At 41.4% G+C, this 24,656-nt stretch overlaps 1 protein-coding gene and 1 long non-coding RNA gene across 4 annotated transcripts; one reads left to right on the top strand and one right to left on the bottom strand.

Annotated features, from left to right (window-relative positions):
• Positions 1–1,146: 1,146 nt before the first annotated feature.
• On the top strand, positions 1,147–21,461 carry LIX1L (limb and CNS expressed 1 like). 2 transcript variants are annotated; one of them, XM_020904278.2, is made up of 6 exons: positions 1,149–1,538; positions 8,931–9,094; positions 12,221–12,361; positions 17,520–17,615; positions 18,130–18,207; positions 19,274–21,461. In XM_020904278.2, the coding sequence occupies exons 1-6, from the start codon at positions 1,247–1,249 to the stop codon at positions 19,514–19,516; spliced, it is 1,014 nt and encodes a 337-aa protein (XP_020759937.2). In that variant the 5' UTR covers positions 1,149–1,246; the 3' UTR covers positions 19,517–21,461. The 2 variants fall into 2 exon arrangements, with proteins under 2 accessions (XP_070323319.1, XP_020759937.2); XM_070467218.1 differs by lacking the exon at positions 18,130–18,207 and having other exon boundaries at positions 1,147–1,538.
• LOC139035106 (uncharacterized) lies at positions 14,527–24,637 on the bottom strand. Of its 2 annotated transcripts, none has more exons than XR_011487615.1 (2): positions 24,505–24,562; positions 14,527–14,876 (listed from the first exon to the last, which is right to left on the bottom strand). It is a non-coding gene; the product is annotated as an uncharacterized lncRNA (long non-coding RNA). The 2 variants fall into 2 exon arrangements; XR_011487616.1 differs by lacking the exon at positions 14,527–14,876 and adding an exon at positions 19,948–24,163 and having other exon boundaries at positions 24,505–24,637.
• Positions 24,638–24,656: the final 19 nt, after the last annotated feature.

Here is a 24,656-nt window from a genome sequence, read left to right as displayed (position 1 = left end):
ACCATCAGCAGCTATATTACAGTAGATTAACTGTCCCTCTTTCAAGCTTCCTGCTTCTTGACCACTCAGTTTTTCCTTGGTGGGGGGCTAACTTTCATCTCACCAACTGCATTTCATCCTTTTTTTTTTTTTTTCTACTTCTTCTGTTTACCTATCCTTGATTTCCAAGGCCCTGTTGGGTGGAGAGAGAGGGAGGGAGAGAGAGAAATAGTATAACTTCCACCTAGGTAAAAATGGTATGATATTCAACTGACAAAGGGTGTGTGTATGTGTGTGCATGTGTGTAGTGTGTGTGTAAGAGTAACAGTAATTGGAGGAACCCAGCCTGAACGGTTCTATGAACAAAGGTGCCTGTCTTAATTTGCCCCTTGGACCTTTCAGCTTGCTGGTTTTCTTCCTATACTCTAACTCTTCCTTGCTATAACAATAGGTAAGGGAGAAATTCTACTGTTTCTTCCTTCAACTTAGAATTGGTGAAATCAGAAAATTACCCAACGATGCATTATAACAAAAAGATTAAAATATTGGAAATCAGAAGACCTATTGTCTAAACCCTCCTTTGCTACCTCCTGGCTATTTAATTTTGGACAATGTATCTAGCCTGTCAGTTTCCTTATCCATAAGATAATAAAATCTAGTTAGTGATTGCAATTATTAGATAAGACAATTCACTAAAGTACATTGTATAGTGTCTGACGTACAGTAAGTATGTGCTCATTAAATGTCAGTATCTTTCCTTCCTTTAGCTCCACTATCAACTGCATATGATCTTGAACAAGTCATATCACTTTTCTGAGTCACTTTCCTCATCTACATCTATGAAATGAAGTGATCCGACCAAGACTAAGAATCTACTCATTCTGTCTACAGTTCTCCCCAGTCATGCATCCAGGCCCCCCTTTTTTCCCCCTCTAGCCTCGCCCTGTGAGTCTGGCCCGCTTTCTAGTACTCGAAAAGATGCGCCAGAGCTAAGCTTCTCCAGGGTAGAGGTATCGCTTTTTCTCTTTGTAATTGGTTGCTCAGAACCTCCGCCCTCAATAATTTGCCTATTGTGGAGGGGCAGCCGGCCAGCTCCCGCCCCATCTCTGGTGATTGGCATAGGACTTGGCTCGTCCCCGCCCCCGTTTGACTGACGGCTGGGCTCCGGCACCTCCTTCAGTCCCTGGGCGCTCGCTGGCGGGGGCGGCTGGGACCGTTAGCTCGCCAGGCTGGCAGCCTCCGGGCCGCTACTCCACTGGCGGCCGGGATGGAGACCTTGCGAGCGCAGCGACTGCAGCCTGGAGTGGGCACCAGCGGGAGAGGCACTCTGCGAGCGCTTCGGCCCGGAGTGACTGGGGCCGCGGCTGCCACCGCCACACCCCCAGCGGGCCCCCCGCCGGCCCCGCCGCCCCCCGCACCGCCCCCGCCGCCTCTGCTTCTGTCCGGGGCCGCCGGGCTGCCGCTGCCCCCGGGCGCCGCAGGCAGCCCTGTGGTACTGCGGGAGGCCGTGGAGGCCGTGGTGAGAAGCTTCGCCAAACACACGCAGGGCTATGGCCGAGGTGAGTCTGCGGGGTCTGGCCTCCTCCGGGACACCCTCTCTGTAAGAGAGCTTTGCTCCCACAGTCCTCTGGATCGCTTTTCCTGGCTCAGAGCCCTCACATGCATTTCCTTTTGGGGAGTTTCCTTCAGGGCTACACACACACAGACGCACACACGCACAGACGCGCATATTCATACACACGTTTAAGCCTCTCACCCCTCCCCTTTATTGAGTTACTACTATATTCTCCAGGGACCCGTTTTTACAGATGTAGCCTTCTTTTCTTCCCAATCTTTTCCTCTTTAGAAATGGACTTCCTCCTGTAGCTTAGTGCTTTAACATCTCTCTGCCTTTACAGACCAGTCCCCATTGTGTGGGATCCTATCCTTTATCTCAGAACCAAGACATTTCTCAGCCACATCCTCTCAGTCTTCTGTGATCTCAGCAGTTCCTGGGCTCCCGGCTAATTTACTCTATCTCCTTAACCTTGACTTTTAAATTCTTTTCTTACTTATGTCACTCTGAGATTTCCAGTGCAACTTCAGATTTACTGGGGAATTAGGCAGGGCTTTCACAAGCCACCTGTAAATTGTGCTTTTAAATTTGGACCCCTGCCAGCTTCCTATGACTTAGTGCCCTACTTCGGTGTCTTTTTAAGTGTGGAGCCTCACACAACTCCAGCCTCTCTGTCTGTCTGGCTCTGTTTTCCTGGCCCTTGCCCAGGAACTGAGGATAAATCCCAGGCCTTGGCTCTCTCAATGTTAAATTCAGTGGAAATGAGCCAGACAGAAACCCTATTTCCTTTAGAAATCTTCATTTTAAAGATGCGTAATTTCCCGGGTTTCTGAAAAGGGGGCTGTGAGGATTTTCTTTGTTGTTTGTGTTTAACCAGTGCAGGATATCATGAGTTTGAGTTCCAAGATTTATAGTGTAAAAAGAAATATATAGTAAGGGGTGTGGAGTACAGAATTCAGGCCTGAAATTTCTGAGACATCATTTCTCTCTGCATGGTTAAGTCCTGCTTGACCTGGAAGTGACGGTATCTCTAACTTTCTAGTTTATCTCTTTGGTACAGAGAAAGGTTGCAGGGTTTTCTTTGTAGATAGTAATGACTTTTTTTTCTTCCTGAGAAAGTGCAGTGAGAACAGCACACACAAAGGCTTTGGAGTCAGACAAGTCTGGATTAAATTCCAGATTAAATCTCTGTCACTTGCCAGCTATGTCTCTGTGGAAGAGACTTAACTTCACTGAGCTTTGATTTTCTTTGGAAAAAGAAATTGTCTCAATAAATGAGATATTGCACCTGACAGATATAATGGGTACTTTAAAAATGATAAATATCCTCTCAGGTTTATTGGTTCATTTCTTTGGGAAGAACACATATTTTCTCCCACTGTTAAATCCTAACAGTGTAAAACCAATGATTCCTATGAAAATTTTAAGATCTATTTTGCTTTATTTGCACAATGATACATTTCCCATCAGTTTCCCTTTGTTCTTCATTTTGAACTGCTACCAAGGGGCTGGCACTCTGCTAGGTGCTTGGAATACAAATGCATATTATCTTGAAATGCATCATGAGGGAATCTAATTGTTTTTTCTAGTTTAACTCCTAGAGTTAACAGGGCACTGTAATGGAATTGCCATTAGTTATTGTCCTGTTACTTCAGGCCTCTTTTAAATTGAGACCAAGGGACAGTCTTTGCTTCTGAGCATAGGAGTAGCAACCCTAAATCTGATGCCTTCTTCCTAGAATCTTATAGGTGTTTATTAAAATTATAGAGGAGTGACAATTTTTTTTGTCTGTGTTACCTCAAGAGGCTCTGGTTTAAACTGAGCATCCTGTAAAAACTTTTCCACTTCCTTAGAAAAAATGAGGGTAAGGGTACAAGGGAATTATACTGACAAAGAGCAACCAGTTAGCATTCAGACTCTTCAGCAGTTCAGTCCTCCAGCTTGCCTACCTCCCACCACAGTCCTTCTCATTATTCTTGAGTTTCTCATTTCCAGTCTGGGTGTCCAGCCAGTACTTTGGGAAAGTTTGGCAGATAGTTCAGCTTCAGGCAAGCAGAATCTCTGCCGATTTGGCTCAGAAGACTTTCACCACATGGAATCACTTACTCTGCTTCAATTAATAGGCAAAACTGCCACTGGCCTGTGTCCACACACCCTTGTGACTGATGGCATGGTATTTGGGGGCTGGCTGTATTCCCCTGCATATAATTTACTTTAGTCTTTGCCCAGACCAGTCCTCAATCCAGCAATGCTTTACTGGATTATCTTCAATTCAAATCTTTCACCTTCCAGGCATGGTCTTTAGATTTACCTTCACTCCCGTAGGCTCTCAGCATTAGATTCTTCTGTTATCTCACTTATTTGTCCTATATCTCTCCCTGCAGTCCCCACCCAAGATGCACACCTAGCTCAGTATGCTGTAGGTTCTTAACCAGTTTAGTGCACAGGATGTGGAATCAGAGAATCTGGCCCTGTCAAATAGTGGCTGTGTGATCTTGGATAAATTACTTTCTCTCTCTAGGCCTCACCTGTTCCATTCATTCAGTTAATGAATATTTATTGATCACCAGGGGTGAACATGACACTCAGTCCCTATCTTCATGGAGCTCACAGACCACTTTATAGAGCATTTGTGACAATGATGCAATAAAACAGGACAATACAGCAGAAAGAGGATTGGTTTGGGAGGCAAACAAACATTGGTTCTAAATTCTGGTTCTGCCACTGTGGTCTGTTTCCTAACTTGTTCACCATTTGTACAGTGGGTATTACAATGCCTATCTTAATAGTTATACGTGGATTAAATGAATGCATGCAGCAGCTAGTTAGTACTCAATGGGTGGTTGCTATTATTATGCATGTGGAATACTTTGAAAACTGTGCATTTGATAGGTACTGTTAGCATTACCATTTCATTTACCCCTTTTCCACATGGCATAGAGACCCCTTCTTCTAATGACTCACAGCTGATAATCTCTAATCTGGCACAATTGCCTTGAACAACCAAGTTGCTTTCCTTGATCTGTAACTTCTGTTACCCTCTTCAAACCTATCTTTTAAAAAACTTATTGCCGTCCCATGGGACTTGCCTGGTGGTCCAGTGGCTAAGACTCACTGCCAACGCAGGGAACCAGGCTTTGATCCCTGGTCAGGGAACTAGATTCCCACATGCTGCAGCTAAAGAGCCTCTGCAGCCAAATAAATTAAAAAAAATTGCTATCCTTTTATAGTACATATTGTTACATGATTGGAAATTCAGCCCAGCTACTCCACTATGTTGAACAAATGAATCTTATGTGGTATTTTCTGTTTAGTTGTTCCTATTCCTCAGAATCACAGGCAGCTTCTTTGTTCTAAGTGACTATGTAGTTATTAATAAAATGATTGGTCTGGATATTTCCAATGTTTGAAATGTAGGATTAGACCCCGTATTTGTTTCCCGTGGCTGCTTTAACAAATTATCACACACTTAGCTTAAAACAGAAGAAATTTATTCTCTCACAGTTCTAAAGCCCAGAAGTTAAAAGTCAGTGTCACTGGGCCACAGTCCAGGTGTCACAGCAGGCCTGTGCACCCTCCAGAGGCTCTAGGGGAGAATCTGTTTCTTTGCCTCTTCCAGCTTCTGGTGCTATCAGAATTCCCTGGCTTGTGACAGCATCATTCTAATCTCTGCCTCCATGTTCCTGCTGCTTTCTCCTCTTCTCTTTTTCATCAAGTCTCCTTCCCTAAGGACCCCTGTGTTTATATTTAGGATGCACCAAGATAATCCATGATAATTTCTCCATCTCAGATCCCTAACTTAATCACATCTGCAAAATCTTCGCCACATAAGGTAACATTCACAAGTTCCAAGGATTAGGACATGAACCTCTCGGCAGGCACATTATTCCACTTACCATAGTCCTCTCCCAAAGTCACTGTCACTTTTCAATCCCTCCCTTCTGGAGACTGTGCACTGTGGGCTATTCAGGGGTACCTTCTACAAACTGAATTAGGAAAAGTCAGGTGAATTATTGTTAACCAGTTTCCCTATCTTCATAGTAACATGAATTAAGCCAAGCCACACTATGTTTACCATATTGTATGATCAGAGAGAACCTTCTCACTCACTTAATTTCATTATATATTTATCCATGCTGCCCCACTATAAAATTGTTTATTTTTATAAAATTTTTTATTATAGTTTCATGTGTTGTTTTAGTATTTTTACTCTGGTGTATGTGCACTCTGTCTCTCTTACCACTTAGACATTCATCTAATACTTTATCTCCTAAGGGAAAAACTGAAAGTATTCTCTTTTCATGTTGTTGTTCAAAATTATGGTACAAGCACTTAAATGTTCTTCACTACCTTGGTCTTTCCTGTCCCTTTCAGCCCAGCATATATCAGTTACCTCCAGAAACCAATTGTAGCTGTCAGATGTGTATGTCTCAGTAATTGCTACCCTTCTACCTCACTGTCCTTTAGCCATCCTTATGGAAACCATTATATCCATGGTTTGTCACTGAAAATCCTCTGATTTTCAGAGGATTCATTCTCCTACACATGCACATGCACACACACACAAATACTCATATGCACACACACACAAGAGACATGCTTAATTTTACTTAGAGTTTTAAAGGTCTGGTGAACCCCTATGAAGTTCAACCATGGACTGGACTTTGGACCCTGGGTTAAGATTCCCAAGTTGGAAAAAACATTGGCATCAGGTTCTGCTCCAGCTATGTGACCTCAACCAAGTCACTTACCCTTCCTTAGCCTGAGATAAACTAGATAATCTCTGAAGTCCCTTTTAGCTCTAGAAATGAATGAGCTTCATGGGCTTCCCTGGTGGTTCAGACGTAAAGAATCTGCCTGCAATGCGGGAGACCCAGGTTTGATCCCTAGCCAGGGAAGATGCCCTAGAGAAGGAAATGGGAGGGAAGATTCAACATTCTTGCCTGGAGAACTTCATGGACAGAGGAGCCTGGTGGGCTACAGTCCATGGGATTGCAAAGGGCTGGACACAACTGAGCGAGTAACACTTATGAGCATTTTCAAACGCAGATCACAATTCATTGCCTTTTTCCCTGATCATTTGCCCAATTTCTCATTTCATACTCACATTTCTGAAATAAGACTCCCTATTTCATTTGGCTTTGAGTAATCATTAAAAAAAAGTCCTAAAAAAATTTTTAAAAAGTCCTATGGTCTGTGCCAAAAGGGATTTAACTGGATATAGAATGGTCATATGCGTTTTAATAGGCCCTTCCCCATTATAGCAGTCTTCTCCCCTTCCTCTTTATTTCAATATTCTCCTTGTTGTTTGCATGTCAGGGGACCTGTCACCCAACACGTTGTGCTAGATTGCCTCAAAGAGGGAACTGAGCCTGAAAAGATCTCAATGAAAAGAACTAAGGTGGCTAAGCTTTCTAGGCAGCAATGACCTCTGAAGAGTCCCTGCTAAAACTAAGGGTGGGAAAGAGAAAGTTTTCTTTTCATGCTGTCTTTTAATGGAAGAATGAACATTTTTAAAAGTCAGTTAAATATAGGGTATTAGTTAAGAGCTTATGCTGCTTTTCAAACCCTGGTTGGTACATGGTGTGCTTGCTTCAGTTGCAGAGCAGCTGAGTTATTCTTGTCCACTATATTTTGAACACCTTCCTGGCAGGAAATCTATGTTACTCGTCTTGGCATCTCTAATGTCTGGAACAGAGCTGTGCACCTATTGAGTGCTCAACATTTTGCTTAGTGTGTATGTGGCAGCCATGAAAGTGTGCTGGTTCATATCTGGTGCGGCAGGGAGCATAACTGACTGACAGTCTTAAACTGCTGTCCCCTCTGAGCTCATCACCATGTTTGCATTGAGGCCATACTGCCTGCAGGCTGCTGTCTGTGACTGAGAGCAGCAGGGGACATCCTAAGATGTGTGATTCCTTTGGTTTGAGTACCTGGCCAAACCTTTCTTGGAACTGTGCTACAGTCTGAGACTCTCATATCCACACTTCCTGCCTTCCCTCTCTCCTTCCACAGGTGTCAGACCTTGAACCTGGTCTGAAAACTCTCCCTTCTCCTTTTTCCTCCCCAACAAATCTCTTGGATGTCTGACCCATCTTGGTGTCTTCTCCTTGTCAGACCTTAACTCACATAATATAGTAGAATTAACAAGTCCTTGTTGTAACAAAGGGTAGAGAGTGGTCATGGAAGATATTGGTGAATGTGTATGATAGTTTATTGTTATGAGGCTTTTAGTTAAAGCCACTTGAAATTTTGGAACCCTAGAGTCAAAGAGATCCTTTCCAAAGGCAAACTGATTTTATCCCACTGTCCATTTAAAAACCTTTCAGTAGCTTCCCATTGTTCCAGGATAAAGCCAGTATTCTAACATGACCCATCACATCTGACCTGATCTAGCCCTGGCTTTTTTTTTTTTCTTGCAACCTCATTTTGCATTATATTACCCCTCACTGTCTCTTTTCTGGCCACACTAGTCTCCTTATTCATTGTACTTCCTGCTGCTACAGAGCCGTTGTCCATGCTATTTCTTCTGTTCAGAGCACTTTTCTCTCACCTTTTTACCTAGTGATACTTATATCCTAGCTTAAATATTACCTTGTCAGGGTAGTTTTCTTGGACCTTCTTAATTAGGTCACATGTTCCTACATTTCCCACCGTTTACCACTCCTTTATAGCATTTATCTCAGTTGTAGTTTTTAATTTGTTTGAGATTATTTGGTTAATCTCTCTCTCCCTGTTTAGACTGTAAGCTGCAAGGGAAAAGGAACAGGGTTTTGCTCATGATTGTAGCCTAGCACCAGCACACAGTCTAGCACACAGTAGGTACTCGATAATTTTTGTGGAATAATTGAATCTAGGTATTAGGGGATGCAGGGAACTGTCCTGGAATACAGTGTCAAGTCTGGAGTTTGATTTTACCCTATTTACAACTAATTACTGTATGTGAGAGCTGGACCGTAAAGAAGGCAGAACGCCAAAGAATTGATGCCTTTGAACTGTGGTGCTGGAGAAGACTCCTGAAAGTCCTCTGGACAGCAAGGAGACCAAACCAGTCAATCCTGAAGGAAATTGACCCTGAATATTCATTGGAAGGACTGATGCTGAAGCTGAAGCTCCAATACTTTGGCCACCTAATGTGAAGAGCCAACTCATTGGAAAAGACCCTGATGCTGGGAAAGATTGAAGGCAGGAGGAGAAGGGGACGACAGAGGATGAGATGGTTGGATGGCATCACCAACTCGGTGGACATGGGTTTAAATGCTTCTAAATGGTGATAGGTGGGGATCTTAGAGGGGGTAGTCACTTCGTGTAAGTACAGGTTACAGATAGTGTATTGAAGCAGAGCACCATTTGGAAGCATTCTCATTGCTGAACTTAACTACTTCTCTTTTCATAGTGAATGTGGTGGAGGCACTTCAGGAATTCTGGCAGATGAAACAGTCACGAGGGGCTGACTTGAAGAATGGGGCCCTAGTGGTTTACGAGATGGTTCCCGCCAGCAGTCCTCCCTATGTCTGCTACGTCACCCTGCCTGGGGGAAGTTGCTTTGGGAGTTTCCAGGTAAGAGCCGGGAGGCAAATGCAGCAGAGATAAAGCGTAGGTGCTAGTAGTGGCTTTCTTTCTCTATCACTTTGGTCATTAAATCTCTGTCCCAAGTCACCTGTTTGAAGACTTGGACCAGTTCTGGGTAAATTATTCTAATAAGCATCTGAGGCTCATTTGACCAGAAAACAACCTTTGTAGCATGCTTTTCTTTTTAGTGTGTGTGCTAAGTCACTTGAGTCGTGCCTGACTCTTTGAGATCTAATGGAGCCTGCCAAGTGCTGCTGTTCACGAGATTCTCCAGATAAGAATACTGGAATGGGTTGTCATGCCCTCCTCCAGTGGGTTTGAGTTTTATTTATTTATTTATTTATTTTTAATTGAAAGATAATTGCTTTACATAATTTTGTTGTTTTCTGTCAGATGAGTTTGAGTTTTTGAAAGCTGAAAGAAAAGCAAACTACTAGCACCTAACTCATGTTCTGATCTGGCTTTCCAGTTTCCTGCTGTCTCTTTTTGAGGACATAGGTTAATATCCATTGCCCACACTACTTTTTCATAGGCTATGGCCAAGGAAAGCAGTGTTTGAGTTCTCTAAGAAATCAAAGGAGAAGGACTATGTATGGTGGAAATAGTACTCATCTAAGAGTTAGCAGGTCCAAATTCTCATTCCCCTGACTGCCAGCAGGGCAAGTCAAGTAATTTCTATGGGCCTCGGTTTCTCCATTTATAACATGAAGGAGATAGAGTAGATTATTTCTAGCCAGTATTTCTGGTACTGCCATTCTACAGTTATATAAAAGACTTGTGTATGATGATGAAAAGAGTTGATAAAATTATAGAGTAACAAGAAATTTGACCAGTGTGAATATTATCTACAAAGATGAACTTTTCACTTTGCAGATAGGAGAGTAGCTTCCTGAAATGTCAACTTAGAGCCTGAATAGGAATTTAGGGAGGAGACTAGACACTGCAAGGAGATCCAACCAGTTCATACTAAAGGAGATCAGTCCTGGGTGTTCATTGGAAGGACTGATGTTAAAGCTGAAACTCCAGTACTTTGGCCACCTGATGCAAAGAACTGACTCACTTGAAAAGACCCTGATTCTGGGAAAGATTGAGGGCAGGAGGAGAAGTGGACGACAGAGGATGAGATGGTTGGATGGCATCACCAACTCGATGGACATGGGTTTGGGTGGACTCCAGGAGTTGGTGATGGACAGGGAGGCCTGGCGTGCTGCGGTTCATGGGGTCGCGAAAGTCGGACACAACTGAGTGACTGAACTGAACTAAACTAGACACTTTTGTTCTGTTTTCTGTGTGGCTTGAATAACCCTTAGACAAAGTTATACCCTCCGCTATGTGCTTCCATAGCACCTTGAACTTCCAGTATCAAATCACTTACCACAACATATCGTTATTGAGTGTTTCTCTGTCCTAGTGGACTATGCTCTATGGTGGCAGAGATAGTGTCAGTCTTCTTTCTTATTCAGTTTTAAATCTCTACCGTCCAACTCAGTGCCCAGCACAGAATAGACATTTAATAAATCTGTTGCACGAATGAGTGCCATTGTAGCTCAGTTGCAGTCTCAAATAGAAACTGTCCAAAGGGAGCTTCATTTCAAATCGGGTGACTAAATGTTTCTCTCAGCACCCCAGCCATTTCAGAGAAATAAATATGTGCCCAAGGTAACTAATGTTTATCTTTTGCTTCTAGAAAATAAGATCTTTCCTTCCTTCTCCTACCTCATCATACCGTTGAATAAAGATGTAGTAATCTTATGGTGATGCCCCAAGTGAGTGGAAGTCGCTCAGTTGTGTCCAACTCTTTGAGACCCCATGGACTATACAGTCCATGGAATTCTCCAGGGCAGAATACTGGAGTGGGTAGCCTTTCCCTTCTCCAGGATGCCCCAAACTGGGCCATTATAGTAACTCAGTTTCTATTATTTCCTGAAAGAGTAGAATTATCTCTCTTGGCCTCTTTTAGCTTATATCTTTTATATCCACTTTGGCAGGTGAGATTTCTCCTGGTGGTTTTCTTCATATATGATTTTTCAGAAAGAGCACCATACAGTAGAATGGGCAACAGGCTAATAAATAGTGAGAGAAGTGGAAACAGAAACTAAATAAGCAGGAAGATGTAGGATTAATGTACCAAACTCCATATGTTGTCTCAGAGAGACCTGTCAGCTAAAGGAAATTGGGAATTACTGAAATTAAGAATGGTTAAGTAGCAAACATAATCTGGTGTACTTTTTAAAATTACATCACGTTCTTTCTTTTCTCTTATCCTAATCATAAATGACAAAGAGCATAGAGGCCTTTGAAACAGCCAGTAAAAATGAATTTTAAAGGTGGCTAGGGATCTGAAGTTGAGTGATTCAAGACTTTTGAAAATCAGACTCTTTTTGATACATATGTTGGATACAATATAAAAAATGAGTTAATTTTTAAGTTTTTATTGTTTTCCTCAAGTCAGCTTTCCTTTCCCTAGCTACCTCTCTTCTCTTTGCCTCTGCTGGGAGGGGGTGGGGGAAAGACTATAAAATCCCTCCTCAGATCTTAGACTCCATTCACGGATAGTTCCCTGGCTCACTGCGTTAGTGGGGAAACTGCCTGCACATAGCTAAGGGTAAAGTCCAAGAATCCCAAATGGGTGCTTCGGATAGAGACTAGAGGGCTCCTCTGCAGAAGTAACCTAGATACAGCTTTGTTCTAATCTTAGGTTATATAGGGGGATAAAAAAAATCTTGCCTGTCTACAGAGTAAAAGAACAAGATCCAGATTTCTAACAGACTGGCCAGAATCTGGCTTTTGAGTAATTAATTCTGCTGACAGTTTAAACAGAGGTACCTTTTGTGTCCAGTGATTGCCTGCTGACGTCAGCGGTCTCCTCCACCCTGCCTTCAGTTTGGTCCGAGCTACAGCTGTCTCCACTTTCTTAATGACTCCAGGATGTGGACTCAAACTCATGTTTCCAAGTGCCCTGACCATTTTACAATGAAAACTTTGGAGGACATGTAGAACAAACTGAGTTTTCCAGAGTATCCAAGTGTTGTCCATGCCAAGTGTTTCCTTCCACTTCTTTCTTCCTCTCTCTCAGATACACATATACACATATTTTCTCTGTTTACTGCCTAGTTTTGCCCCACAAAAGCTGAAGCCCGGCGGAGTGCTGCAAAGATTGCACTAATGAACTCTGTGTTTAATGAACATCCTTCCCGAAGAATCACTGATGAGTTCATTGAGAAGAGTGTCTCTGAGGCCCTGGCATCTTTCAATGTAAGTTACTTGGAGTTGGAAAGGAGGAGAGTGGGGGATGGGAGAACTGGCTGATTGTGAAATCTTGTGTATTACTGGGAAACAGAGCATGAATTCTTGGTTTTCTTTCCTGTCTACATTCTGTTCTGTTTATTTTCTGTCAGTCTTTTGTATTACATGTTCCAAATGCTTCAGTCTCTAAATCTATGTATGTTTTTGTTATTTTGTCTCTTTCATTATGCCTCTGGTATCTAGAAATCTTTATTTTAAGATTTATGGACTTTTAGAGATATTATAGAATAAAAATTGAACTGGAATTTTGCTTTTCCCAATTTTGGTTTAAGACCTTACTCCCTTTTTCCTTCGCTCTTTTTTTATACAACTGTTTCTATTGTCACTTGTTTCCTGCCTCCATTACTTCATCTTATTAATAAAGAACATGTTACAATATAAATGTCTTGTCTTCATGTTCCTAGGAATGTGGAGGATAATTTATTTACTCTCTTTAAAAAGAACATCTCTTCTTTCAGATGATAATGATGATAACCATAGCTAATCATAACTATGTATTTATTTTGTACCAGGGACTATTCTAGGGGATTTATATGTAGTTTATCTCATTTCATCTTCACAACAGTCCTATGAGGTATGGTGGTGGTGATGGTGGTTTAGTTGCTAATTCGTGTCCGACTCTTGCTACCCCGTGCACTGCAGCCTGCCAGGGTCCTCTGCCCACTGGATTCTCCAGTCAAGAATACTGGAGTGGGTTGCCATTTCCTTCTCCCAGGGGATCTTCCCAACCCAGGAAATGAACATGGATCTCCTGCATTACAGGCAGATTCTTTACCAACTGAGCTATGAGGGAAGCCCTCCCTATGAGGTATAAGTACTATTGATACCCCTCTTTTACAGATTAGGAAATTAAAAACATAGAAGTGAAGTTTTGCCTAAAGTAATATAGCTTGTAGATGGTAGAACCAAGACTAGAACCCAAGTCAGCTTACAAATTTTCTAGCTTAGAGGTACATCTTAAAAATTAGCACTGCCTTCATCCTTCCTCTCAAAAGACTATCGATAGGAAGATAAAGTCAGGTTAATTTTCTGTTTCTGTTTTCTTTACATTTAAGATGTAATTATATATACTAAACTGCTTCAGTTATCTGTTTTGTTGATTAGTGTTGAACACTTTGACTCATAATCCTTCTGTTACCTAGGACCCATCTGTTTTTCTCCTATTAGTCTTTGCCCCTGTCAAGCAGTGTCTGCAGGGAACAAAACATTTTATATTAATCAAATCAGTTAAAATTTCAAAAGCACATTTTTCAGTCCTAAATCATCTAATGTATTGATATTATAAAATGAAACATCAGTTCGGATTATAGAAAGCAGTGTTTATGAGCATGGGCTCTGAATTTATTTTGAAATTTTGGTTCTACTTGTTATGTGACTTTGAACAAGTTAGTCTTTTCCAGTTTCCTAATCTGTAAAATAGGATAACAGTTATGCCTATCACATAGGATTATTGGGTAAAAGAGATTATGTTCCAGCATTTAGCACATGTTATCTGTTTAGGTACCTTTGGATGCAAATAATAGAAAATTTCACTTCAAATTGACTTAATAAATAAAGGAAGGAAATGTATTACCTAACATGATAAGAAGTCTAGAAGTAGGGCAGATTTCAGGACTGGATGATTCCATGGGTTAAGAATGTCATCATTTAGGACAGTAGCTCCAACCTGGACTTCAAGCCTGAAGACCAGTCCCATTTTAACATAAAGGACGAGTTCTGTCATCCTATCTGCAGGAGCACACTCTTGGGACAGTGAAGTGGGGAGACACTCAGGTGCAAAATTTCCTGCAAAATCAGCTGTCTGGGAGTCTAGTCACCAGATCTGAACGAAGCAGACTGTTTTTTTTTGTCTGTACTAGGTCTTCATTGTTGTGTCCAGGCTTTCTCTAGTTGTGGCGAGTGTGGGCTACTCTCTAGTTGTGGTGCGTGGGCTCTTGGGGGGGTAGCTCAGTAGTTACGGTATGTGAGCCCTAGAGCATGTGGGCCTCAGTGGTTGTGGAGCACAGGCTTAGTTGCTCCTTGGCATGTGGGATCTTCCTGGACCAGTGATCCAACTGAGCCCCCTGCATTGGCTAGCAGATTCTCAACCACCAGACCACCAGGGAAGTCCAAAGCAAGCTGTAAAACAATTTTTATTTATTTATTTATTTACTTTTGGCTGTGCTGGCTATTTGTTGCTACACAGGCTTTTCTCTAGTTGCGGTGAGTGGGGGCTACTCTCTAATTACGGTATGTGGGCTTCCCACTGGGGTGGTTTCTCTTTTTGCAGAGTACAGTCTCTAGGGAGTGCTGGGCTTCAGTAGTTGCAGCCCCCAGGCTCTAGAGCACAGTCTCAATAGTTGTGGTGCTTAGTTGCTCTGCGGCATGTGGGATCCTCCCGAATCAGGGATCAAACCTGTGTCTCCTGTATTGGCAGGCAGATTCTTTAGCACTGAGCCATGGGAAGCATTAAAGCACTTTTAACCTGGAGAAAAAAAAAAAAAAGAGTATCGTCATCTACTGGCCAAAACTCTTTCCATCTCTCCACTCAGCTATCCTCTAGATATTGGCTTTGCCCTTGGGCTGACTCCCGTCAGGATACAAGATAGAGACAGAGTTCCATTTGTCAAATACAGAGAAAATGACACTCAGAGAAAGAGACCATCTTTTCTAGTATCTCCTTAGTAGTAAGGACTCTTCTCCCAAAAGCTCTCCAGCAGACCTTTCCTCTACCACCCATGCCCAGAATTCTCACCTTAAAATCAGTTACAGGCAAAAGAGATTAGGATTTACCCACTTGGAGTTAGGATAAAATCATTCTTCCCTGAGGTAATTGGGAGATGAGTAGGTCCTGTCGTATGGAAGAAGTAAATAGACATTGGGTAGGTCACCTGCAGTGTCTGTTAGAAAGTGTTTAAGAAATGTAAACTATTATTCTTCTCATGCCACTATTCTTTTTTGATTAACCTCTCAAATTGAGAACTTAGTGGATTTCTCATTAGTACCCCAGTGGAATTCCCCTTCTCCAAAAAAAATGATTTTCATTTGGTCTTAGCCATGGGTAAAGAGTAATGTCCACATTTTTTGCTTTTAACTTTTGTCCTTTAAAAGTCCTGAATCTGACACTGTATTCTGTCTTCTGACAAATAACCTAGCCTCTGTGGTTCTGAATTTCCTCATTTGTAAAATAAGTAGGTTAAATTAAATTAATTCTAATTCCTTTCCAATTATATTCTACTGTTCCTATCACTAATCAAGTATTCTGTGATTAAATGTCTATTGAATAAATAGAGTTCATTTATAACCTTGTTAGGTGTAGAAGTATCCCGTGAGATGGAACTTGCCAATGTTGGGTTGTGCCGTTTGGTATACTCCAGATAGTTTACAGATGTGCCATGATACTGATCCCCTCAACTCTCAGGGGAACTGAGAAAGGTGTGGGGCAGATGGACTCCTCTGCCCTGCAGCCTCTGCTGTGCTGTATCATGGAGGTATCGCAGTGGACAATTCTAGATAGGAATGAAGACTCTTGCTTGCTTCAGAGCCCTAAATCCTAATAATGAAAATCACCACCTTTTCCCTCCCATCCTCTAGATTTTCACTTCTAGATCCAAATTTTATGATCTTTGTTTCACCACAAAGATTTAACCACGCATGGCATGATTATTTCTCACGAGCCACAAAACAAACTGGGTTGATTTTGAGTAGTTCTGACTTCTTGTTGATTCTAGCACAGTGAAGGCAAAGAATGATAATAAACTAGCATGGTATGCTTACTAAGTGCCTGACATTATTTAAGGTGTGATACATATACAGTAAAACCCCATGATAAAGTATCCCACAATAAACTGAATTTGGATATAACTTGATTGGCTCCTGACCTCTACCTGATCCCTTTGCTCAAAAAGAGCAGAATAAATTTCATATCTTGGGAGTTTGCGGGGGGGGGGGGGGGGGGGGCGGTGGAACTGGCTAGAAAGAGCAGGAAACCTCTTAGGAAGCAAGAGGAGAAAGTTGGATCCCTGTGTTCCTTAGTTTCCTGGCCTAATGTTTCTAGATCAGGTTGACAAAAAGGATCACTAGTAAACCAGATGTCCTCATTTCGGAAGTCCCCGCAAGACCCTGGACCTAGAATTATCTTCAATAATATGAAACCAACATCCAAATGGCACAAACCAGAGCCAGTACCAGAATGGATTTGGATTGTGGAACTGGATACCAGGTCCAATATGATAATGAACTTACATTATATGCTTGGAGTTGTTAGACTAAATTTATCTTTTTTAAATTTAAATTTTTAAAAGAATATCTTTAGTCCTTAAAATAATACTGTAAGATAGATCTATGATTATTCTCATTTTACAAATAAGGTAGCTGGGGAACAGAGGTTAAATGACTCCACCAAGACCATAAGAGTAGTCCAGTCCATGTTCTTAACTTCTATACTGTATTGTTTTTCATACACTTAGGCTTACAGGTAGGACAGTGTATCTTAACTCGACCCTGGCAGGGTCATGTCACCAGTGGAAGACACACGAGGCAAATGTCCAGGAGGCCAAACTGCTACCCAGAATTTGCCATGCTTATGACTTTTACAGCCACTCTTTAAAATGCATTTGCTAATTGTCCTGTAGGTTAGTCCTGTCTTATATGCTGAACTCACTCTGTTATTTTAGCTAAATCAAGACTCTCCTCTATGTTTCAGTGCTCTCCCCTTTTATAAAATAGGAAAAATCAGATTGACTTATCTCTATCACCTAAGTTAAAATGTGTGATGGCTCCAGAGGTCTCTGGATTGTGCTGAGCAGCAGAATAGCCACTAGCCACATGTAGCTATTGAGCACTTGAATCGAGATATGCTGTAAGATGAAACAGACACCAGATTTTGAAAACTTAGTATAAGAAAAATAATGCTTCATTAATAAGTTTTACACTAATTATAGTTGAAATAATATTTTAAGTATATTAGGTTAAATAAAATATGCTATTAAAATTAATAGTTTGTTTTTACTGTAATATGACAACTAAATTAAACATGTGACTTGCATTATATTTCTCCTAGACAGTGCTGCTTGAGGTGATAATCCTGACTGAAAATCTGTTGTCTTTTCCTTTCCTCTTTTACCAGGGCAACAGGGAGGAAGCTGACAACCCAAATACAGGGATTGGTGCTTTTCGATTCATGTTGGAATCCAACAAGGGCAAGTCAATGTTGGAGTTTCAGGTACTATACTATTCCACCTACTTCCCTGGCTCTAATAACATGGATCAGACTGTATACACACACACAGACACATACATACACACATACCTCGTACTAAGACTCAGTTGGAAAGGGAGAAAAGGTTATAGAATATTTGTCAAAATATAAATATCTTCCTTCCCCCAAGGCCCCAAGGACATATCAGAGTTGGTATAAGGCATGCTCCCACAAATAAATTTTGTGAAAGTTTCCCCATTTAATTATTTTTTAAGAAACAACATTTAATTGTGTATTTGGGCACCTCAGGATCTCTTGTTGGGGTGCATGGACTCTCTAGATGTGGCAAAAACAGGCTTAGTTGCTCTGTGGTATGTGGGATCTTAGTTCCCTGACCAGGGATCGAACCTGCATCCCCTTGCATTGCAAGGCAGATTCTTAACCACTGGACCACCAGGGAAGTACTTCCCCCCCATATTTAATTCTTATGCAACCTCCATATACCACTGTCCTGGCACTTCATATTTTCTTCCTTCAGGAGTTAATGACAGTTTTTCAACTGCTGCACTGGAATGGCAGCCTTAAGGCCATGAGGGAAAGACAGTGCTCTCGGCAGGTAAGAGTTCTTGTGGATGAGGGGAGTCTGGCAGAAGGGCTGTTTTGAGGTGGCTGTTGTGTTATAAATAAGCAGGTCTACCAGGTTGTGGTAAAAAGCCTCTTGATGAAAGTGAAAGAGGAGAGTGAAAAAGTTGGCTTAAAGCTCAACATTCAGAAAACTAAGATCATGGCATCTGGTCCCATCACCTCATGGGAAACAGATGGGGAGACAGTGGAAACAGTGTCAGACTTTAGTTTTGGGGGCTCCAAAATCACTGTAGATGGTGACTGCAGCCATGAAACTAAAAGACGCTTACTCCTTGGAAGGAAAGTTATGACCAACCTAGATAGCATATTAAAAAGCAGAGACATTACTTTGCCAACAAAGGGCCGTCTGGTCAAGGCTATGGTTTTTCCATTGGTCATGTATGGATGTGAGAGTTGGACTGTGAAGAAAGCTGAGTGCCGAAAAATTGATGCTTTTGAACTGTGGTGTTGGAGAAGACTCTTGAGCATCCCTTGGACTGCAAGGAGATCCAACCAGTCCATCCTGAAGGAGATAAGTCCTGGGTGTTCATTGGAAGGACTGATGCTGAAGCTGAAACTCCAGTACTTTGGCCACCTGATGTGAAGAGTTGACTCATTGAAAAAGACCCTGATGCTGGGAGGGATTGGGGGCAGGAGGAGAAGGGGATGACAGAGGATAAGATGGCTGGATGGCATCACCGACTCGATGAGCATGAGTTTGAGTAAACTCCGGGAGTATGTGATGGACAGGGAGGCCTGGCGTGCTGTGATTCATGGGGGCGCAAAGAGTCAGACATGACTGAGTGACTGAACTGAACCAGGTTGTGAGTCTTGAAAGTCTTACGTAAAGTGCCCACTTCATTCCTATAATCTTAACTGTGATTCTTTTACCTGCCTTGCTTCTCCCACCAGGAGGTTTTCCCATAAGACTCTCCTCAGAGGACTCCAGTGCTGACTTTGGTTAAGACTCAAAGGCTGAGAGTTCCTAGTCCCGGTTGGGTTAATGAGGAATGAACCTTTACTTTGTCCGTGACTTTCACATTCCTTTCCCCCTCCAGGAAGTGTTGGCTCATTATTCACACCGAGCCCTAGATGATGATATTCGCCACCAAATGGCATTGGACTGGGTGAGCCGGGAGCAGAGTGTGCCAGGGGCACTGTCTAGAGAGCTGGCCTCTACTGAGCGGGAGCTGGATGAAGCCCGGCTGGCAGGCAAGGAGCTGCGCTTCCACAAGGAGAAGAAAGATATTCTCATGCTGGCTGCTGGGCAGTTGGGCAATATGCATTCCTCCAACTGCTAGGCATCTACCCACATACTCACATCATCTCCAGGCCCATTTTTTGTATGTCCTTTCTAAGACTTAGTGTGATTTCTGTACATACTTTCTCAATTTTATACTTTAAAATATAGATATATATATATGTGTATGTATAAATTCTACACCTAGATTCCTATTTGTTGAGATATCCCTTTTCTTACTTCTAGTTTTTGGATGTAGTTGCTTTTGAAACATATCCACACTGCTTTACAAGAGCAGGCTGTCTTCAGAGCTTTGTGGGCTCTTATCCTGCCAGTAACTGTGTAGTCATTTCAATAGCACAAAATGACTTACTAGATGTTCATGTCTCCTTTTAAAATAACAAGGAGCTTGAATAAGGACTGTGAGCCCCACCCTTATCCTCATTCCTGCTTTCTCTTGGACCAAACAGAGCATGAAAATGAAAACTTGGCTTTGGTTTTTTTTTTTTTTTTTTGGCTTTGGTTTTATCTTGAGCTGGGCCTACTTGGTACCAAGTTGTTCCCTCAGTAACTAGGTTACTTCATAACCTACACCACACACTACCACCTTACTCCTCTTCTGCCTACAAACGGTACTTTATTTTAGGGCTTCCTCACTTTATTATTTGAAAGGAAGTGGAGAGCTGGTGGTTTCTTAATTTTAAAATCATCGCTGAGAAACTTCCCAGGAACAAGAGAGGAATTATAAACACAGCCTTCAGGGGTTTATCACCTGTGTTGCTTCTGGGGCATAGATACCATACCAAGGGTTGAAGTTACTTATCTTTCAATATTCTCTTTTCACTCCTCCTCCCTGCTCACCAAGCTCAGTTAAGCCCTGTCTATAGATCTTCCTGCTGCAAAGATTGGTAGAAGGTAAAACATATTTCCCTTTCTTAAAAACCTCCTCCCATCATTTTGGTTTTTGGAAACATCTGTCCAATTTGGTGAGGGCTATGCTCCTCCTACTCCCATGAAGTGGCTACTGTTTATGACCTTAGATGTATATAACTAGATTCACATTGGTGTTCTTCTTTTCTTTCCTCTTCCTCCAAAATGATTATTAGAGCATGAGCTGATCAGGAAAATTAGAAGATACTTTGGCATTATGGCACTTCCTAATGGGAACCATGAGAAACTCCAGGAGGGGAAAGAGAATCAGTGATCAGCTACTTATGTTTTTAATATGAATACTATTCTCTTCCCCTACCTCTTCCCTGGGTAAAACAGGAGAAAGATGATCTGGAGTATAGCTAAAGCATTCCCCTTTGGGAGAATTTTTTATACATTTCTCTAAGATATATTTTCTTCTTGTTTCTGTAATCACCTTATACTGTATTATAGCTCAGTGCACTTCCTAAACTGAGTTTGGGAAATTTAATATTCCTGCAATTACACTTTCCATTTAACAATTATACACTTTGCTTTTAGAAATAGGTTAGGAAACAGGCTACAATTTGCACATTTGGATCAGATAGGGAAAAGATGAAAGTCAGCTTTCTTGCTTTTGAAATTATCTTAGTGACCAGTATATATGGGATCAGAGGTAAGGAATCTTTAACAACAATTGTATTAGTACCTGAAAGGGATTTCCTTGAATTCTCCAAGCCCCATCTCTGTATTCTTTTCCATGAACACATGTAAGGCTGGAACAGAGGCTTCTTACTTTTAAATAATAAGTGTGTCTATTCAGTTTTTATTTATGTTTATAATCCAGAAATCACAAACCCTCATTTCTCCTTTGCTGTTTTCTCTGGGAAGGGGTGTGAGCTATGGAAAGAACTTGTCTTTGCATCTCCTTGATTATTTTTCTCAAATACCAACCAGTACGATCCCAAAGAACTTGAGAAAAATTGTTCCCTGATATGTCCACTTTGGGTGTTAAATTTTTACTTATCTTTTTAGTACTCTCTATGTATTTTATATGTATAATTTTATACAATTAAAAATAGATTTTTGTCTAGTGAGCCATATTGACTCTTTCTTGAGACCCATGTATCAGAGAAATTCTAAAATGACCCTTTCTCTTAAAAAGTTCAAAAAAGAACTTTTCTTAGTATTTTTAGGGTGGAAGAAATAAGATTATATTGCTGGGAGATGGCATATGCTTCCCCTTCTCCAGATATTTGAGGAGCCTGAATTTGGTTCTTGACCCTTTCTCCTCAAGTTCTGCCCTTTTCCCCTAGCAGTCACACCCACTGCGGTGGCTTAAACTCTATCAAACGCATAATTCTCAAACCTGTTCCTTCCACCTCAACCTCTTTTGAGCTTTTACATCTGTATTTCCACATATTGCATATTACCACCTGAATGACACAAGCTCTTTGATCTTATCTAAAATAAAATCCATTTCTCTATACATGCTCCTCTTTGACTCCCATTACTGAAATTACTGCCCAGTAATCTAAGCTAGAACCTCAATTCTCCTTGAGATCCTTCAAAAAATAAAAGATATCCTGCATTTCCTCTTTGCCATCATCTAATCAATCACTTACTGTTGAGTTTACCCCTATATAAACTTCCTAATCTATTTTGTACATATCTACTGTCTTCGTTCATTCCTTTAGCATCTCAGGGCTGGACCACTGCAACAGCTTCCTAATTATCTCTGCCTTCATTCTTCACATCCTCTACATTACTATCAGATTTATTTCTAAAATACTTATCACTGTACCACTCCCTTGCTTAAACTATCATCTAGCTATCTTTACCTTTAGCAGAACTTCCCAAAGTTTTATATGTGAACCTTTGGCATTATCTGACAAGATTTTAGGTGGTAGATGGCCAAATATTTTTCATTTTTTACTAGTTATGCTTTTATCTGAATTTGTAATAGAAAAGTATGGTCTCCACTGATGGCAGTGATATTTAAACAGTATAAATTTGTTTGGTGCTTCCCTGATAGCTCAATGGTAAAGAATCCTACCTGCAATGTGGAAGACCCAGGTTCAATTCTTGGGTTGGGAAGATCCCCTGGAGGAGGGCATGGCAACCCACTCCAGTACTCTTGCCTGGAGAATTCCATGGACAGAGGAGCCTGGCGGGCTACAGTCCATGGGGTTGCAAACAGGTGGACACGACTAAGCAACTAAGCACAGCACAGCAGGTAAATTTAAAATGCCAGTCTATTTAAGGAAAAAGAGAAATCAAAAATATTATGGTGGCTACTTGCAAATGTTAAAAATTATGAATACTAAAATATTGAATTAGAAAAATTTCTTGCCTATAGGGTACGTTAAAAATTTTTAGCATGACATACAGTTTGACCCTAAACTGTATTTCCAACTTTGTTTCCTAATTAGACAGCATCAGGCATAAAAAATTTCTTGCCCTCCTGATATTCATTGGATATGTATTTAGCAATTGTCTACTATGAATCAGGCACTGGTCTGAACTTTGAGGATATAGTTATAAATAAGAATCTCTGCCAATGAGAAAGACAGACAGTAAACAAACTAGAAAGTAAACAGTAATTCAAGATTTGATTTTAAGTTCTGTGAAGGAAATAAGAGTGAAGGATAGAATAGAGAAGACTCCTTTGGGTGACAGCAGTATTTCAGGGAGACCTACAGGATGGGGTTGAACCAGCCATGTGAAAAGCTGGAGGAAGCTCATCATGGACAGAAAGTTACAAAATGTCCAGAGATAAGAAAGTGTACAACATAGTTGAGTATAGGGAGTAAACATAATTGAGAAAAGTATAGTAAAGTAATAGGTGAGAGGGAAGAATGGTGGTGAAACAGTCTGGAGACATAGGCAGAGCAGGCTGTGAGTCTGAATTTTATTCTAAGTGCAAATAATAAGTTAGGGAGATTTCAGTAGAGATGTGACTTTTTTTTTTTAAAGATCATACTATGTGCTGTAGAGAATGGATTAATATGTCTTAGTCTCAATACAACTGTTTTGCCTGGAAAGCAAAACAGCCTTACAAGCACAGTTTAAATGGAAGCCCTCCCTTAAATGCACTCTCCTTATTTCCAGTCCTATTAGAAACTTGTATTGCTGTAGTACCTTGTAATAGCAATGATCACTTTCATAATGTTATTATAAAGTGATTGTTGATACTGTATTTCCCCTTGTATTGCTAGCACCTCTTCTAATATTAGACACATATAGGCATTCACAACTGATTTAAAAATTAATAAATAAGTGACTACTTATCCACTACTGTTTGTTTAAGGCCTACGTTGGATGTGGGAGCAAAGTTCTTTTTCGCCTCAACTCCTGGGTTTTTAAACGTGAAATATCTGTACTATCCTCAAAGAAGCTAAAGCCTCTGTTTTATTTTAAATCACGACTTTTTCTTTTTACTTCCCAGAAGCGGTGGGTAGAATTTAAGAGACTATTTTAATTTGGGGGGGGGGGGGGGCGGGTGCGTGACCCTGGGTTTGCGGGATTTTAGTTCCCCCACCATGAACTGAAAGGGGCCCCCGAAGTAAAAGTGTGGAGCCGCCACGTAATTTCCTAAGACATTATTAAATAAAAAAGGAAAAGTTGATATCTGTCTCATCAATAGTATTTCACGGGAAAACAGGTCGGCTGATTTTCTTGAGAGAAAGCCGCTGCTACAGTACGTTCCAGAAGCAGCTTTTTGAAGTAGCATTGCTGACTGAATTTTTTTTTTAATGCTTCCATCACAGATCCGGCTGCTCCTCGGAACAGTATAGGCCTGCAAGTTTTTAGAGAAAAAACTTTCTTTGGCTCCCATTTCCTGGTATGGAATGACAAGAGACGAAAAGCAATCCGCTATTAAAAATTGGGGTGGGCTTCACAAGGAAATGGCAACCCCGTCCAGTATTCTTGCCTGGAGAGCTCCGTGGACAGAGGAGCCTGGCGGGCTACAGCCCATGGGATCGCAAAGAACTGACCCGACTTAGCGACTGACACTTTCACTTTTCAGTCAGTAGTTACTTTTCGTTGACTGCTCTGGTTAAGTTACTGAGTGTTAGGTGCTCAGTCTTGTCTGAAGCTCTGGTTAAGAGGAACTCACTAGGCCCGCCCACTCCCTACCTCGCCGCACACGGTTGCCGCGCTCAGCTCTTGACCCGCTCAAGATGGCTACAGAAACACTTCCGGTATCTTCCCAAACTAGGCCCGCCTCCATTGCGTATTTTTACCGCGCCGAGGGCGGGACCTAGTGTTAGTTTTTAATTGGTCAACTT

Source organism: Odocoileus virginianus, chromosome 5 (assembly GCF_023699985.2).
Source record: "Odocoileus virginianus isolate 20LAN1187 ecotype Illinois chromosome 5, Ovbor_1.2, whole genome shotgun sequence".
NCBI lineage: Eukaryota > Metazoa > Chordata > Mammalia > Artiodactyla > Cervidae > Odocoileus > Odocoileus virginianus.
This window is presented reverse-complemented; position numbering and strand designations above follow the sequence as displayed.

Coding starts and splice junctions, on each gene's coding strand:
- LIX1L (XM_020904278.2), top strand. CDS start 1,247: ATGGAGACCTTGCGAGCGCAGCGACTGCAGCCTGGAGTGGGCACCAGC. Junction 12,362..17,519: donor AGGCCCTGGCATCTTTCAAT/GTAAGTTACTTG, acceptor CTCTTTTACCAG/GGCAACAGGGAGGAAGCTGA. Junction 18,208..19,273: donor AAAGACAGTGCTCTCGGCAG/GTAAGAGTTCTT, acceptor TTCCCCCTCCAG/GAAGTGTTGGCTCATTATTC.